The sequence below is a fragment of the Prionailurus viverrinus genome, chromosome A3, assembly GCF_022837055.1.
Source record: "Prionailurus viverrinus isolate Anna chromosome A3, UM_Priviv_1.0, whole genome shotgun sequence".
NCBI lineage: Eukaryota > Metazoa > Chordata > Mammalia > Carnivora > Felidae > Prionailurus > Prionailurus viverrinus.
Window position 1 is genome coordinate 61,142,965 of NC_062563.1, and position 13,940 is coordinate 61,156,904.

At 34.9% G+C, this 13,940-nt stretch overlaps 1 protein-coding gene across 5 annotated transcripts in view; it reads left to right on the forward strand.

Annotated features, from left to right (window-relative positions):
- Positions 1–13,940, forward strand: part of TSGA10 (testis specific 10) — a 165,257-nt gene that overhangs the window by 51,668 nt on the left and 99,649 nt on the right. For all 5 annotated transcript variants that reach the window (XM_047852597.1, XM_047852596.1, XM_047852595.1 and 2 more), the window contains 5 exons: positions 1,825–1,940; positions 4,993–5,147; positions 9,160–9,215; positions 10,758–10,926; positions 13,504–13,614. In XM_047852597.1, the coding sequence (XP_047708553.1) occupies positions 1,825–1,940; positions 4,993–5,147; positions 9,160–9,215; positions 10,758–10,926; positions 13,504–13,614 (607 nt within the window). The remainder of the gene's footprint in view (positions 1–1,824; positions 1,941–4,992; positions 5,148–9,159; positions 9,216–10,757; positions 10,927–13,503; positions 13,615–13,940) is intronic.

A 13,940-nucleotide genomic window follows, 5' to 3' on the forward strand; every position in this document is an offset into this window, starting at 1 on the left:
CTGTTTTTGTGCCAATACCATACTGTCTTGATGATTACAGCTTTGTAAGAGCTAAAGCCCCTAGAGCTTTGTAGAGGATATAGTCTGGAACTGTGATGCCTCCCTCTTTGGTTTTCTTCTTCAATATTACATTGGCTATTCCAGATCTTTTGTGGTTCCATGCAAATTTTAGGATTGCTTGTTCTAGCTTGGAGAAGAATGCTGGTGCAATTTTGATTGGGATTGCATTGAATGTGTAGATTGCTTTGGGTAGTATTGACATTTTAACAATATTTATTCTTTCAATCCATGAACATGGAATGTTTTTCCATTTCTTTGTATCTTCTTCAATTTCCTTCATATAAACTTTCTATAGTTTTCAGCATACAGATCTTTTACATCTTTGATTAGGTTTATTCCTAAGTATTTTATGATTCTTGGTGCAATTGTGAATGGGATCAGTTTCTTTATTTCTCTTTCTGTTGCTTCATTATTTGTGTATAAAAATGTAACCGATTTCTGTACAAAGGCAACCAATGGAATGGGAAAAGATATTTGCAAATGACATATCGGATAAAGGGCTAGTATCCAAAATCTATAAAGAACTCATCAAACTCCACGCCCAAAAAACAAATAACCCAGTGAAGAAATGGGCAGAAGACATGAATAGACATTTTTCTAAAGAAGACATCCAGATGGCCAACAGACACATGAAAAGATGCTCAACGTCACTCCTCATCAGAAAAATACAAATCAAAACCACACTGAGATATCACCTCACGCCAGTCAGAGTGGCTAAAATGAACAAATCAGGAGACTACAGATGCTGGCGAGGATGTGGAGAAACAGGAATCCTCTTGCACTGTTGGTGGGAATGCAAACTGGTGTAGCCGCTCTATAAAACAGTGTGGAGGTTCCTCAAAAAATTAAAAATAGATCTACCCTATGACCCAGCAATAGCACTGCTAGGAATTTACCCAAGGGATACAGGAGTGCTGATGCATAGGGGCACTTGTACCCCAATGTTTATAGCAGCACTTTCAACAATAGCCAAATTATGGAAAGAGCCTCAATGTCGATCAACTGATGAATGGATAAAGAAGATGTGGTTTATATATACAACGGAGTATTACTTGGCAATGAGAAAGAATGAAATCATGCCATTTGCAACAACATGGATGGAACTGGAAGATACTATGCTAAGTGAAATAAGTCAGTCAGAGAAAGACAGATACCATATATTTTCACTCATGTGGATCCTGAGACACTTAACAGAAGACAAAGGGGGAGTAGAAGGGGGGAGAAAAGAAAAGTTACAGAGAGGGAGGGAGGCAAACCATAAGGGACTTAAAAACAGAATAAACTGAGGGTTTATGGAGGTGTGGGAGAAAGGGGAAAGTGGGTGATGGGCATTGAGGAGGGCACCTGTTGGGATGAGCACTGGGTTGTATGGAAACCAATTTGAGAATAAATTATATTTAATATAAAAAATAAAAGAAAAAGGTGATTTGGAAGGCTGTGTTATAGGACTGAAAAATATTAAAGACTAAGTGTAAGTGAAAAAACTCAGGATTTAATTTTGAATTTATAGTATGGTAACTTTAAATATACACTGTAAAAAATACTGAAAAGTGAACACCAAAATGCTAATAGTAGCTTTCTATGGAGTGGTGGATTTGAGGGTCTCTTTTTCTCCAAACTTCCTATAATGTAGTATTATAAAGAAAATGCTAAAAAGAAAAAAATGTGTATTATTGTGCTTACCAGTTTTTAGATTTAAATACACTAAAAAGTTGATAAAGCATAAAAATTTCAGAATTAGTTTTATTATTAAAACGTTTACAGACTTTTATATGAAAACACAGAAAAAGATCTTTCTGATACTCAGCGACATCTTGCTAAGAAAAAATATGAACTACAGCTTACTCAGGAGAAAATTATGTGCTTGGATGAAAAAATTGGTGAGTTTTTTCCCTAATATATATATATATATTTTTAAAGTCTGATAGAAAATATGTTTTCTTCTTTTCAGTTATAACATAGAGAAACTTGGAAATAGGCCCATAAATTAAAAGTTTATGAATCAAAAATAGTGAAAAATGTGGGGGTTTTTTTGATAGTAAAAATTTTTCCTTATATTTAGGACCACAAATACTTAGACAGGGCATCATATTTTTGAATGAAGGAATAGCTAAACAAAGCAGTGACACTTTGTAAATTTATGATGAACGCTTATAAATTTACAACTCGTACCATTGTGGCTTGTCCATAGCTATTATAATGAAACATGGTACCTATCTGTGTATTACTTTTGGTGGAAAGCATACATATGTTTATTTGGCTATATCTGTTTTATCACTTGGGTTCAGAGAAAATTGTTTTTATAAAGTGACCTATTTATGTTTCTTACCAGGATCTCTATGGTCATAACTTAATCTACTTATAACTGTAAAGTAAAATTTTTGTTAAGACTATAAAAAAGCCCATTTAAAAACAGGGAATATATTGTTTTTTGAGAGAGAGAGAGATAGAAGAGAGAGCACACCAGTGGAGAAGAGGGGGAGAGGGAGAGAGAATCTTAAGCAGGCTCCACACCCAGCATGGAGCCCTATGTGGGGCTTGATCCCATGACCTGAGCCAAAATCAAGAGTCAGATGCTTAATCAACTTAGCCACCCAGGCACCCCAAAATGGGCAATTTATTAAAAAAAATTTTTTTAATGTTTATTATTTATTTTTGAGAGACAGAGTGCAAGCAGGGGAGGGGCAGAGAGAGAGGGAGACACAGGATCTGAAGCAGGCACTAGGCTCTGAGCTATCAGCACAGAGTCCAACATGGGATTCGAACTCACAGACTGTGAGATCATGAACTGAGCCAAAGTTGGATGCTTAACCGATTGAGCCACCCAGGTGCCCAGGTGCCCCGTAAATGGGCAATATTTTTAAGTTCCTATTTTGTAGTTCAAAAATGCCTGGCATAAACCATTAGATTAGGTTTTTATTGAGATAGGAAATATTACAACAGAACTATAAAAAAGAAATACTAAAGAACTCATTTTTGGATATTTTAAGTCTAAGTAAAAATGTAAGGTAAGCAGTTAAATAGATAAGTTTTTATCTCAGAAGATAAATCTAAATTAAAGATATACATTTGGGGCACATCAGTATATAAATGATATTTTAAAACCATGAAATTGCCTAGGGAAGATATAGAGGATGAGGAGAAGAGGATCCAGGACTGAGTAAGAAGAAGCCAAAGAAGTAGGAAGAAAACCTAGAAGTGAGTGTTATTTTGGGAGGCAAGAGAGCAAAATATTTTTACAAGGAGAGTAAGATCAATTGTCAGATATGTTTGAGAAGCAAAATAAGATGAAGATGAAAAATTATTGATTGGATTTGGCACATTGCAGGGTTTTGTCACATTGACAAAAAAGTGTGAATGGACTATTGGATGGGGAAGATGGAGTAGGTTGAGGAATAATTGGGAAATGAAGAAGTAGGGACATGAGAGAATAGAAGTCTTTTAAAGCTTACCTATTAACAGAAGCAGAAAAATGGCGCGGTAGCTTGAGCAGGATGTGAAATTGAGATTTTTTTTTTAAAGCTAGGAGATACTAGAGCTATTTTAAAGTTTTTAAATTTATTTATTTAATGCCAGTGGGAATGGACTCAAATATCTGAACACCCAAAACATGCGTTTTGCCTTAATGACAGTGCTCTCTGGAAAAGGGACATGATGTATTCTCAAGTACTATATAGATCATCCTCTTAGTATATGGTGCTACCTCTCCTAGCACTGCACTGGACGTCTGTTGGAAGGATTTACATAGAGGTCTAGCAGAACTTCCCTTGTAGAGCTCTCGACAGTGGTTTTCAAATTTGGTGTGTGTTAGAATCACCTGGAGTTGGGGCACCTGGGTGGCGCAGTCGGTTAAGCGTCCGACTTCAGCCAGGTCACGATCTCGCGGTCCGTGAGTTCGAGCCCCGCGTCAGGCTCTGGGCTGATGGCTCGGAGCCTGGAGCCTGTTTCCGATTCTGTGTCTCCCTCTCTCTCTGCCACTCCCCCGTTCATGCTCTGTCTCTCTCTGTCCCAAAAATATATAAAAAAACGTTGAGAAAAAAAAACAATTAAAAAAAAAAAAAGAATCACCTGGAGTGCTAATAAACATCACTGGAGCTAGGCTCTTTGAAGCAAGATATGGCCAAGGCTTTTGTATCTTAACTAATTTCCTCAAGTGCTTCTCAAACTTTGTTAGGCATTAAAGTCATTTGGGAGGGGTACTTGTTAAAACATAAATTGCTCTGCCCACTCAGAATTTCTGATTCAGTGGGTCTGGTGTGGGACCCAAGAATTTATATTTCTGACAAGTTCCCAGATGATGCCAATGGTGCTGGATGAGAACCCACAACTTGAAAACCATTATTTTATACCATTCAGTCAGGTCTTCAACATTGACATTGGTTTGCTGGTGTTATCACAAATCGAATCAGACTTCCTGTGATGTTTTTTTCCCTAGGAATTTTTATAACCCTGCTTTAGAAAAATCAGAATATCAGGAGACATTTGATTCTGAAAATGACCTAATTAATTATTTATTAAGATCTTGTAGTTACCAACTTACATGCAACAGTGATTCTAGGCTAGAGGGAGGGGAAATTAGAGGGAGAAAAGTCACAGTTTGTTTTAATATTCCACTCATTTTGTCCATTCACCCTCTCCTCCCCTACCACACATGTAAATCTACTTTGAGAACTTGTGATATAGAGCTTTCCTTTGCTGTTCTAATTTAAATGTGTTAATTGTGCTTTTACATTTGTGTGTCATTTGGAATTTCATGATTCATCTTAGTTTTTAATCACTAACAACAAAAGCCATTTTTTATTTGGGATACAGTACTTATTTGCAGTCATTGAACATAATACAGGAGAACTTACTTTGAAAAGTATTTCAATTTGCTTGAGTTGGAAAAAAATTATCTTGATTAAAACAATGCCTTTATGATTACATATTTAGATAATTTTACCAGGCAAAGTATTGCCCAGAGAGAAGAAATCAGCATTCTTGGTGCAACCCTCAACGATCTGGCTAAAGAAAAGGAATGCCTACAAGCATGTTTGGATAAAAAATCTGAGAACATTGCATCCCTTGGAGAGAGTTTGGCAATGAAAGTATGTTCTGAGAACTGTGGTTTAAAAGAAATGTTTGGACTTGAGTTTGAATAAAATAATAGGATTTTCTCAAATTTTTTCCTAGAGAGCTGAAACTATAAAATCTGATTTTGAAATTTTTCCAGATACTCTTAGGAACTTTGTGTTCAAATCCACTAACTAATATTTTTAAATTGATTTTCTCTCATTAATTGTGATTAACACTCACTACAACAACTATTTCACGTATCAAAATGTGAAGCATGGTAATAAAGCAGTAAAACTGATTTCTTTGTAAAAGAACACCAGAACTTATATTTTCAGGTAGCCATCTTAGGAAGCAGTAAACATTAAGAACATTAAAACCGCCTTTGTAATTGTGCTCAAAACTAGGAGCACATTTTTACATCATCCTCAGCCTTTGAGAATAGATTATATGTAGCTGGTGAATAAAACTGGATGATAATCTCCATCCCACATTTTTTGTTGTTTAAACAATAATAGCAAAAGTGTTGCCAAAAAGGCAGGGAAATATTAATACCCTTTTCTATTTCATAAACCAGTTCTGAAGATAATTCCTAAACTGTTTTCCACAGATGGTTTAAGCAAAGGCAGCATGATTGGAATAAGGTCTTTTCCCTCTCTAAGGGATCGAATTCATTCATTTATCCATCCATCCATCCATCCATCCATCCAACAAACACTTATTGACATGTTCCAGGTATAATGTTAGAAACTGAGGGTGAGTGGTCATGACTTCCAAAAGCCTATAATATGATTGGGAGAAAGAGAAATTAAGATGTTATCATGATGGAGTGCGCTAAGTGCCATAGTGATGTGTTTACAATGTGCCATTAGAGTTAGGCATAAATACACCTAATTCACTCTGGGGATTGGATTGGGGAGAAGGAAGATCTCTAGAGAGCCTTCCAGGAAGTGATGGAGCCTGGACTGCCCTGTGATGACTAGGAATAGCCAGGACAAGACTTAGAGAAAGGGAACAATGAGAAAAAGGATGATTCAGACAGACAAAGCAGCTTCAATGAAAGCCCAGTGGCTTTCATAAGAGAATTTAGGAAAGGTCAGTATGGGAACAGGGCTGGGGGGTAAAAGTTGAGATGGGACAGATAAGCAACAAATCATAGAAATATGTATAATATTGAGTTTAGACTCTATCATCATGGATGTAGAGGATTATTGAAATAATGTAAATGAAATGTCACAATTAGATCCTTATTTTGAAACAAATATTCTGTTACTTGTTAGTCCATGTAAAGGATGGGTTTATAGGGAAATGAGAATAATGACAAGGACAGTAGCTACAAGTAAAATAAGAATTGTATTAGGATAGTGGTAGTATCCATGAGAGAAATAGAGTTTTAAGGAAGATTGATGAGATGTGCTTTCTGACTTAGGGACCACATGGATAGTTCCTGTGCATGAAGCAGGAAACAGAAATATAACAGGCTTACAGAGGAAGATTATTGACATGTCTTTGGGACGTAGTTGAAATATTCATAGGCTCTTGGATTTTTAACTTTGGAGAGTAAGTTGAAGTGAAGTTAATAGATTTGGGAATCATGAGCACAACTGAAATCTTGCTATCCATGGGATAGTAAATTTAATTTGTTGAAAACACTGAGTTATTATTTTATAGTTATGCCTTAATAATTTAAAAATTTTTTAATGTTTATTTATTTTTGAGAGAGAGACAGAGTGTGAGCAGGGGAGGGGCAGAAAGAGAGGGAGACACAGAATCTGAAGTAGGCTCCAGGCTCTGGGCTGTCAGCACAGAGCCTGACATGGGGCTCAAACCCACGACTGTGAGATCATGACCTGAGCTGAAGTCGGATGCTTACCTGACTGAGCCACCTAGGCGCCCCTTAATAATTTTTTTAATTTAATTTTATGGGGTTTTGGGTGGGTGGAGTTTCTTATTGTATTCAGACCAGTTTTTTAATAGTCAACATGATTTTCTTTAAAAACAATTAGAAACAAATTATTTAGAAATTTTGAATCATTTACCTCTGTTATATCTAATATTTCATATTTCTTCAATTTTGCTAACATGTACTGACATTAATTTTTTCTTCACAAAGAATATTGAGTTGCAAGTCTATTTTCAGTATCAAGAACTTCATATAAGATCATGAATATAAACACATCCATCCTCTGAAGGGAAAATAACTTTTAAAACAGTGTTAGACATTCAAAAGAGGAAATGTTCTCTACAGTGATATCTCAGAGCTGAATTTACAAATACCCTTAAGTGAAAAGCAGTAATGTTACAGTCTAATCTGGAGATTACAGAAATAAATTGCTGCGGAGAAAGTCTACATTATAATGAAGAAGGGGAAATTTTTTTCTGGTAATCATAGTTTTAAAAGATGTTCTACTACTTGCTACCAATTAAAGTTAGAAAACTCAACAGCAAGTTCACATATTTTTGAATAATAAAAGATAGAACTACTTGTGTAACATTTTAGTTTGTTTCTTTTACCATCCTGCTCAGATTGAATTTTTAATAATTAACTTGAGTCTTTACCTCTGGATAAGCATATTGAGGTTGTACGAGGAATATTAAATTGATAATGATGGGTTAGATTTCAGCAATTTGAGAAATGATGGTATTAGGGTCATAGTAAGAGAAAAATAGGCTAATAAGATATATTAACTAGATTCTACCCAGTAATTTTGTTGTCCTGGATGCTTTACAATGTTCTCAGAGCATCTTACTTTCAATATGAATTTCCAATGATAACGAGAAGTCCTATATAGACTTATAAACCATATTTAAAGCTTAACCAAGTAATTGCTTTTAGAAACACTAGACGTTCAATTAGTTTTTCAGAGTTTATTTAGAAATGTATTGTTGTATTTTAAACCTTGTAAAAATATTCCATTTTAAGCAGAATTTCTCTTTTTTTGGCCTGTGCTTTTTAAAGCAGTTTAGCTGCTTTACTAATAGCCATTTTAACCATACCCTGATATCCATTACTGCCCAATGTGGACTCTGCACCATTCTACCAGAAAGCAGAATGGGAAAATGGAGCTAAAAATAACCTGGAGAGGAGCACATGAATAAAGGAAGATAACACACACACACACACACACACACACACACACACACACACACACGACTAACTGTCTCTAAAGAACAGAAACAAGACTTGTTGGGAAATCTAGGTTTAGTTTATCTTGCTACTTGGTTACTAAGGATTTGAAAATTCAAAGGGAAAAATGAAATATAGTTATTTAGTGAAAGAATAACTTCATACTTTTTTTAGATCTAACGTTAGCCCTAAGTATCTGTGTATAGTTACCTATAACTAGTTAAGGATCAATGAAAGTTTTAAAAGGAGGAGGTGTAGGAATGGTATTAATGACATTAAGATCATTTCAGCCTTAACTGACTCCATTAATTCTACTCTCACACACCCTTGAAAAAGGAGAATGTCAGTAGTTTATTTTTTTATACCTTTTCTCTAGGCTTAAGGTTTATCTCTTTATTAGCTCACATCTAAAATTAATAGGTACACTTTTATAAGTAATTCAATTGGAACAGCTTTTTGAAGATATTGTCAATGACTAATATAAATAATTTACTTGATCAAAGTTATTATTCCTAAGAACTAAAATTAGTTTTATGTGATCCACATTCCTGGGTTTTATATTCCCAGTATACAACACTCCAATGCTAAACCACTGGTTTGCCAACAAAAACAGGGTGCTTATGGGATCCTTGTGTAGTTGCATGACAACACAAAACATTTTAACAAAGTATTTGATATACTGATCCCATATTAGTGCACGTAAGTGTAGTCTTTAGTCAACATAATCTTGTTTTTATCCAGTACAAATACTCAGACCGATGTATTAGGCTTTAGTTTTAAAGTATAAAAAAGAAGAATAGAACATAAATGTTTAAAACCAAATGGAAATCAAAAAGGGAGGAGAAATTTTTTTTGTTCATTCAGTTTTAAGAGAAATAGTTTAAAATATTTTTTATTTAATACTTATATTACTTTTCAAGGAAAAGACCATTTCAGGCATGAAGAATATCATTGCTGAGATGGAACAGGCATCAAGGTAAATCATTCAACAAGAATTTGAGATTTATTGGGGACAAAATACTATGTTAGGTACAAAGATAGTAGGAGACAAGGGGGTTAGTGTTATGTATAAGGTGATAACTTTTTTTTTAAAGTTTATTTATTTATTTTGAGAGAGAGAGAGAGCATGCAAGCAAGGGAGGGACAGAGAGAAAATCCCAAGCAGGCTCTGCATAGACAATGCGTAACCTGATGCAGGGCTCGAACTCATGAACCGTGAGGTCATATAACCTGAGCCAAGATTAAGAGGCAGATGCTTAACCGACTGAGCCACCCAGGCACCTCAGGTGATAACTTTCTAATGTTTGAAAGGAGGCACAAGTCTGTGTACGGAAGTAAAAGAAAATATGGTGTTAGCCAAGTAAAGGAATGGGAAGGGCATTCAAGGTAAAGAGAATAGCAAAGAACCCCAGATCATGTTCAAGAGCCTCTTGAATGACAAGTAGTTGAGTGTGCTGGAACCCAAAGGGTAAGAGAAGTGATGGAAGGAAAGGCTAAATAGGCAGAGGCTTGTGGTATAGACAAATGAGTCTTAATGTTATCTTTTGGACAATAAGAAATCATTAAAGGAAATTAAGGAGATTTTTGTGCTAGATTACTGAGCCAAAGAGATGATGATACATAGGATGGAGGGATTGGGAGACAGGAGTGATGGGCTTCTTGTGAGGAGGAGAATCTAGGAGAATGCCAGGTTTCTGGCTGGGGATGTACATTCAACATTATGAAAGTATGTGGAAACACATGATTTCCTCTGGATTTGAAGAGCTTTGAGGCTTTCTTATAGATGTGTCTAGTAAGCAGTTAAATATGAGTTTGGAGTGTTAAGGAAGAGGAAGAGGCTGGAAATAAGATTTCAGAATCATCTGAAGATGGGGCTAGGAGCCATGGCTATGAACAGGATTTTCTTTTTTTTTTTTAATATGTATTTTTTAATGTTTACTTCTTTTTGAGAGAGGGAGAGCTAGAGTGCAAGCAGAAGAGGGGCAGGGAGAGAGGGAGACAGAGGATCCAAAGAAGGCTCTGTGCTGACAGCAGAGAACCCATTGCAGGGAGTGAACTCATGAACCGTGAGATCACGACCTGAGTCAAGTTGGACACTCAACCGATCGAACCACCCAGGTGCGCCTGAATAGGATTTTCTGAGATAAGGGTGAGAAGAATCAGGAGGCTAAGGGTTCAGCCCTGAGAACCATTAATTTTTAGGATGGCAGAGGACTGGGAACCTGCAAAGGAGACAAAGCTATAGCAGCCAGAGGTAGAATAAAGGCTTTCTTATACTGGAGTATTAGAAGTTTTGAAATATTTAGCAAATCATTGACTATTATGTATATTTAGCATCCTTTTTTAGAGTGAAATATGGGAAACATTGAGAAACTCCAATGGACTGTATTTAAAATTTAAATGTATTTAAAACATCAAACGTTTTCATGCTAACTGTCCAACTTCTGTCTTATGAGAATTTGTTATTCTGTTTTTGATAAAATGTCTCTTTTTATGTACTATCTGATTTGTGGAATAGACAGTCTACTGAAGCCCTAATTATGTGTGAACAAGACATTTCCAGAATGCGTCGGCAATTGGATGAAACAAATGATGAGCTGGCTCAGATTGCCAGGGAAAGAGATATCTTGGCTCATGAGAATGATACTGTCCAAGAACAATTTTCTAAAGCCAAACAAGAAAACCAGGTATACTTGTTCCTAGAATCTTTCTTCTCCAAGAAAAATGTTTGTTTTATTCTGATTCTCAGTCCTCATTTTATTTTGTAGAAGACCTCAGGCTTTGGAATCAGCCATTTTTTTTTGCCTTTACTCTGCAGATTATGCCTCATATTTTATAAATGAAATCTCAAACATGAAGTGTTAAAGGAGAGAGTGGTGATATAATAGATTTGTATTAAATCTTAGGAAGTACTTCCTTACTGAAGGATAAATATTTGAACAAATCAACAAAGGAAGAGAAAAACCTTCAGAAACTTTTAAGAAAGGGGTAGATTTATTTGGTGGACTATTACTCTCTTTAAGGATGAATATATGTATGGACTATGCCACATATTTTGGTCCTCCTTAGCACTGTGATTCTACTTGGGAAATTTTCTTTTATAATTATTTTCTTTCTAAGACAATATATTTCAGTTTATCCACTCTTTTCATTTCTAATATCAGTATTTTAATTTGAACATTAAAAAACTCTATTTGGAAGCTTTTTTCCCCTCTTAAAATGATTCAGTCTAAATGACTCCCCCACTTGCTGTCACTCTCAGTGTTTAGTCTGCATCATAGAAGTCTGTATTTTTAATTGTTAAATATTTTTAATTTACATAATGAACTTTTTAATGTAAGTGGGATAAAACCACACACCACTTTATATCATGGTTTTTCCTACATGATAAGGCCTGGAGTATTTAAGACTCATGAGTTTGAATACCCTGCTTGGGTGTGTGATCATACCATTAAACTTTCCTGAGTCTCAGTTTATATATGTAAAAATGGAGAGGAAATGAGAACATGCCTAGAAAGTACTCATTGGAGTGTCTAGCACAATCACTGGACAAATATCTTGTTGCTGTTACTTGCTTACTGTGACATCATAAGCACTCCCTTGCTTTGTTAAAACTTCAAAAACATTTTTTATTTTTTTATTTAAAAAAAAATTTTTTTTTTTCAACGTTTATTTATTTTTTTTGGGACAGAGAGAGACAGAGCATGAACGGGGGAGGGGCAGAGAGAGAGGGAGACACAGAATCGGAAACAGGCTCCAGGCTCTGAGCCATCAGCCCAGAGCCTGACGCGGGGCTGGAACTCCCGGACCGCGAGATCGTGACCTGGCTGAAGTCGGACGCTTAACCGACTGCGCCACCCAGGCGCCCCTCAAAAACATTTTTTATAATCAGAATAAATTGGTGTTATAACAATTTACGTTTGTTCAAGAGTAGTTTTTTCCTTTGTTTGGGTTATAGGCCCAAGGGTAGAAGTTGGATCCCTTTGTGGACCACAAGTTAAAACCCAGATCACAGCAAATTTGGAAAACAGAAACCTTTAAAAAAAATCTCATCCTCAACACCACAATTTCTAACAAATTGGTATGAAGTATTTTTAGTGTTTTATCCTGACTTTTTCACTAAATATAGATGGATATTTTCCTCTGTTATTAAAAATTATTCTAAACAATTTCTTATAGGTAGATACATAATGTATGTGGTATGCCACTGTGTAGATACTGTTATTTACTGCCTTCATTTACTTAACGTGCATAGATATTGTCATCATAACAAATAATGCCTTAGTGAACATTCTTTTCATTAATTTCATTCACTAGATTTAGTTTTAAATTAAATCAAAGCTTATGAGGTTTCTTTTTTAAATTTAAAAAAAAAGCCTTTCTAAGTGGGCATTTTCAAATGTAGTGAATACTCATGAATCTATCTCCCACCTTCAACAAAAAGCAACATACTTGTTATTCCTTCTCTTATGAGCATTTAAAAATGTCTCCTGATGTAGATTGTAGATAGCAGATAACAGATTTGCTTTTGCAAATTTTGTTTATTTCAAGATATATGGAAATGCTCATTCCTGGGTTTAACAGAATAACTTTAATTCTTTGCTAATTTGATAGACAAAATAGTATTTCATTTTTAAAAAATTATTTAAAATTAGTAAAATTTTAAAAGTTTAGAAAATTAAAATGTTTTTTTATTACTTATAAATTTTAACTTTTTTCAAGGACTATGCCCTTGGGCTTCCTTTTTGTGAATTGTCTGTTGGGTTCTTTGCTCATTTACTATTTGGATTCTTGTGTTTTCTGTTTTGTTTTATTTTTTTGCTAGTAGGGTGACAGGCCACATGTCTCCCATTATCTCACAGTCTTGTCCAGACTTATTCACATGGTGATTGTTGCAGTATTTCCAAGAGCAACAAGCAGGAAGTCCCAATAAATAAACAATTTTCAAGCACAGATTTTCAATTTGTGTCCTGTTGTTTATTGTCCAATTAGCCAAAAAAAAAAAAAAATTGTGAAGGCAAGATTAGATAGAAATGTGGTTAAATAGACTTGAACTCACTGGAAGGAGTTATGGCAAAGAATGTGATATTAGAAAGCATGAAGAGCTGAGGTGTTTTTGGTTTTTATGAGCTTTATATATTAGGTATACTAAATTTTATTTATCACATTTACTATAAATATTTAAAATTAATAGTGGTTTTGACATAGAGAAAGTTTCTATTTTTATTTTTTGTTGTCAAATCTAGCTATATTTTTCTTTATAGGCCCTGTCTAAAAAATTGAATGATACACATAATGAACTTAACGACATAAAACAGAAGGTCCAAGATACTAATTTGGAGGTTAACAAGCTGAAGAGTATATTAAAGTCTGAAGTATGTATACATTTTTTTTCTGTTTGCTCATGATACTGATGAAATTTTGCTAGTTATTTCTCATAGGGACAGCTGAATCAAGGTTTTTAAAAATACATAGCATATTTTAGTGTTGACAATGATGGATTAATTATATATTCAGCCATCCTAGATAAGTAGAATCCTCCTAATTGGCTGAAGGACAAGAGATCAGAATCAATTTCAGCTCACTTATATTTGAAAATGGTAATTTTCAGTTGTAAACCTTTGACAAAAGAGGCTCTGCCTGATTGTGTAGAAGATCAGAATTGATCACCCTGTTGTGGGGCCATCCTTTCTTTCTTTCC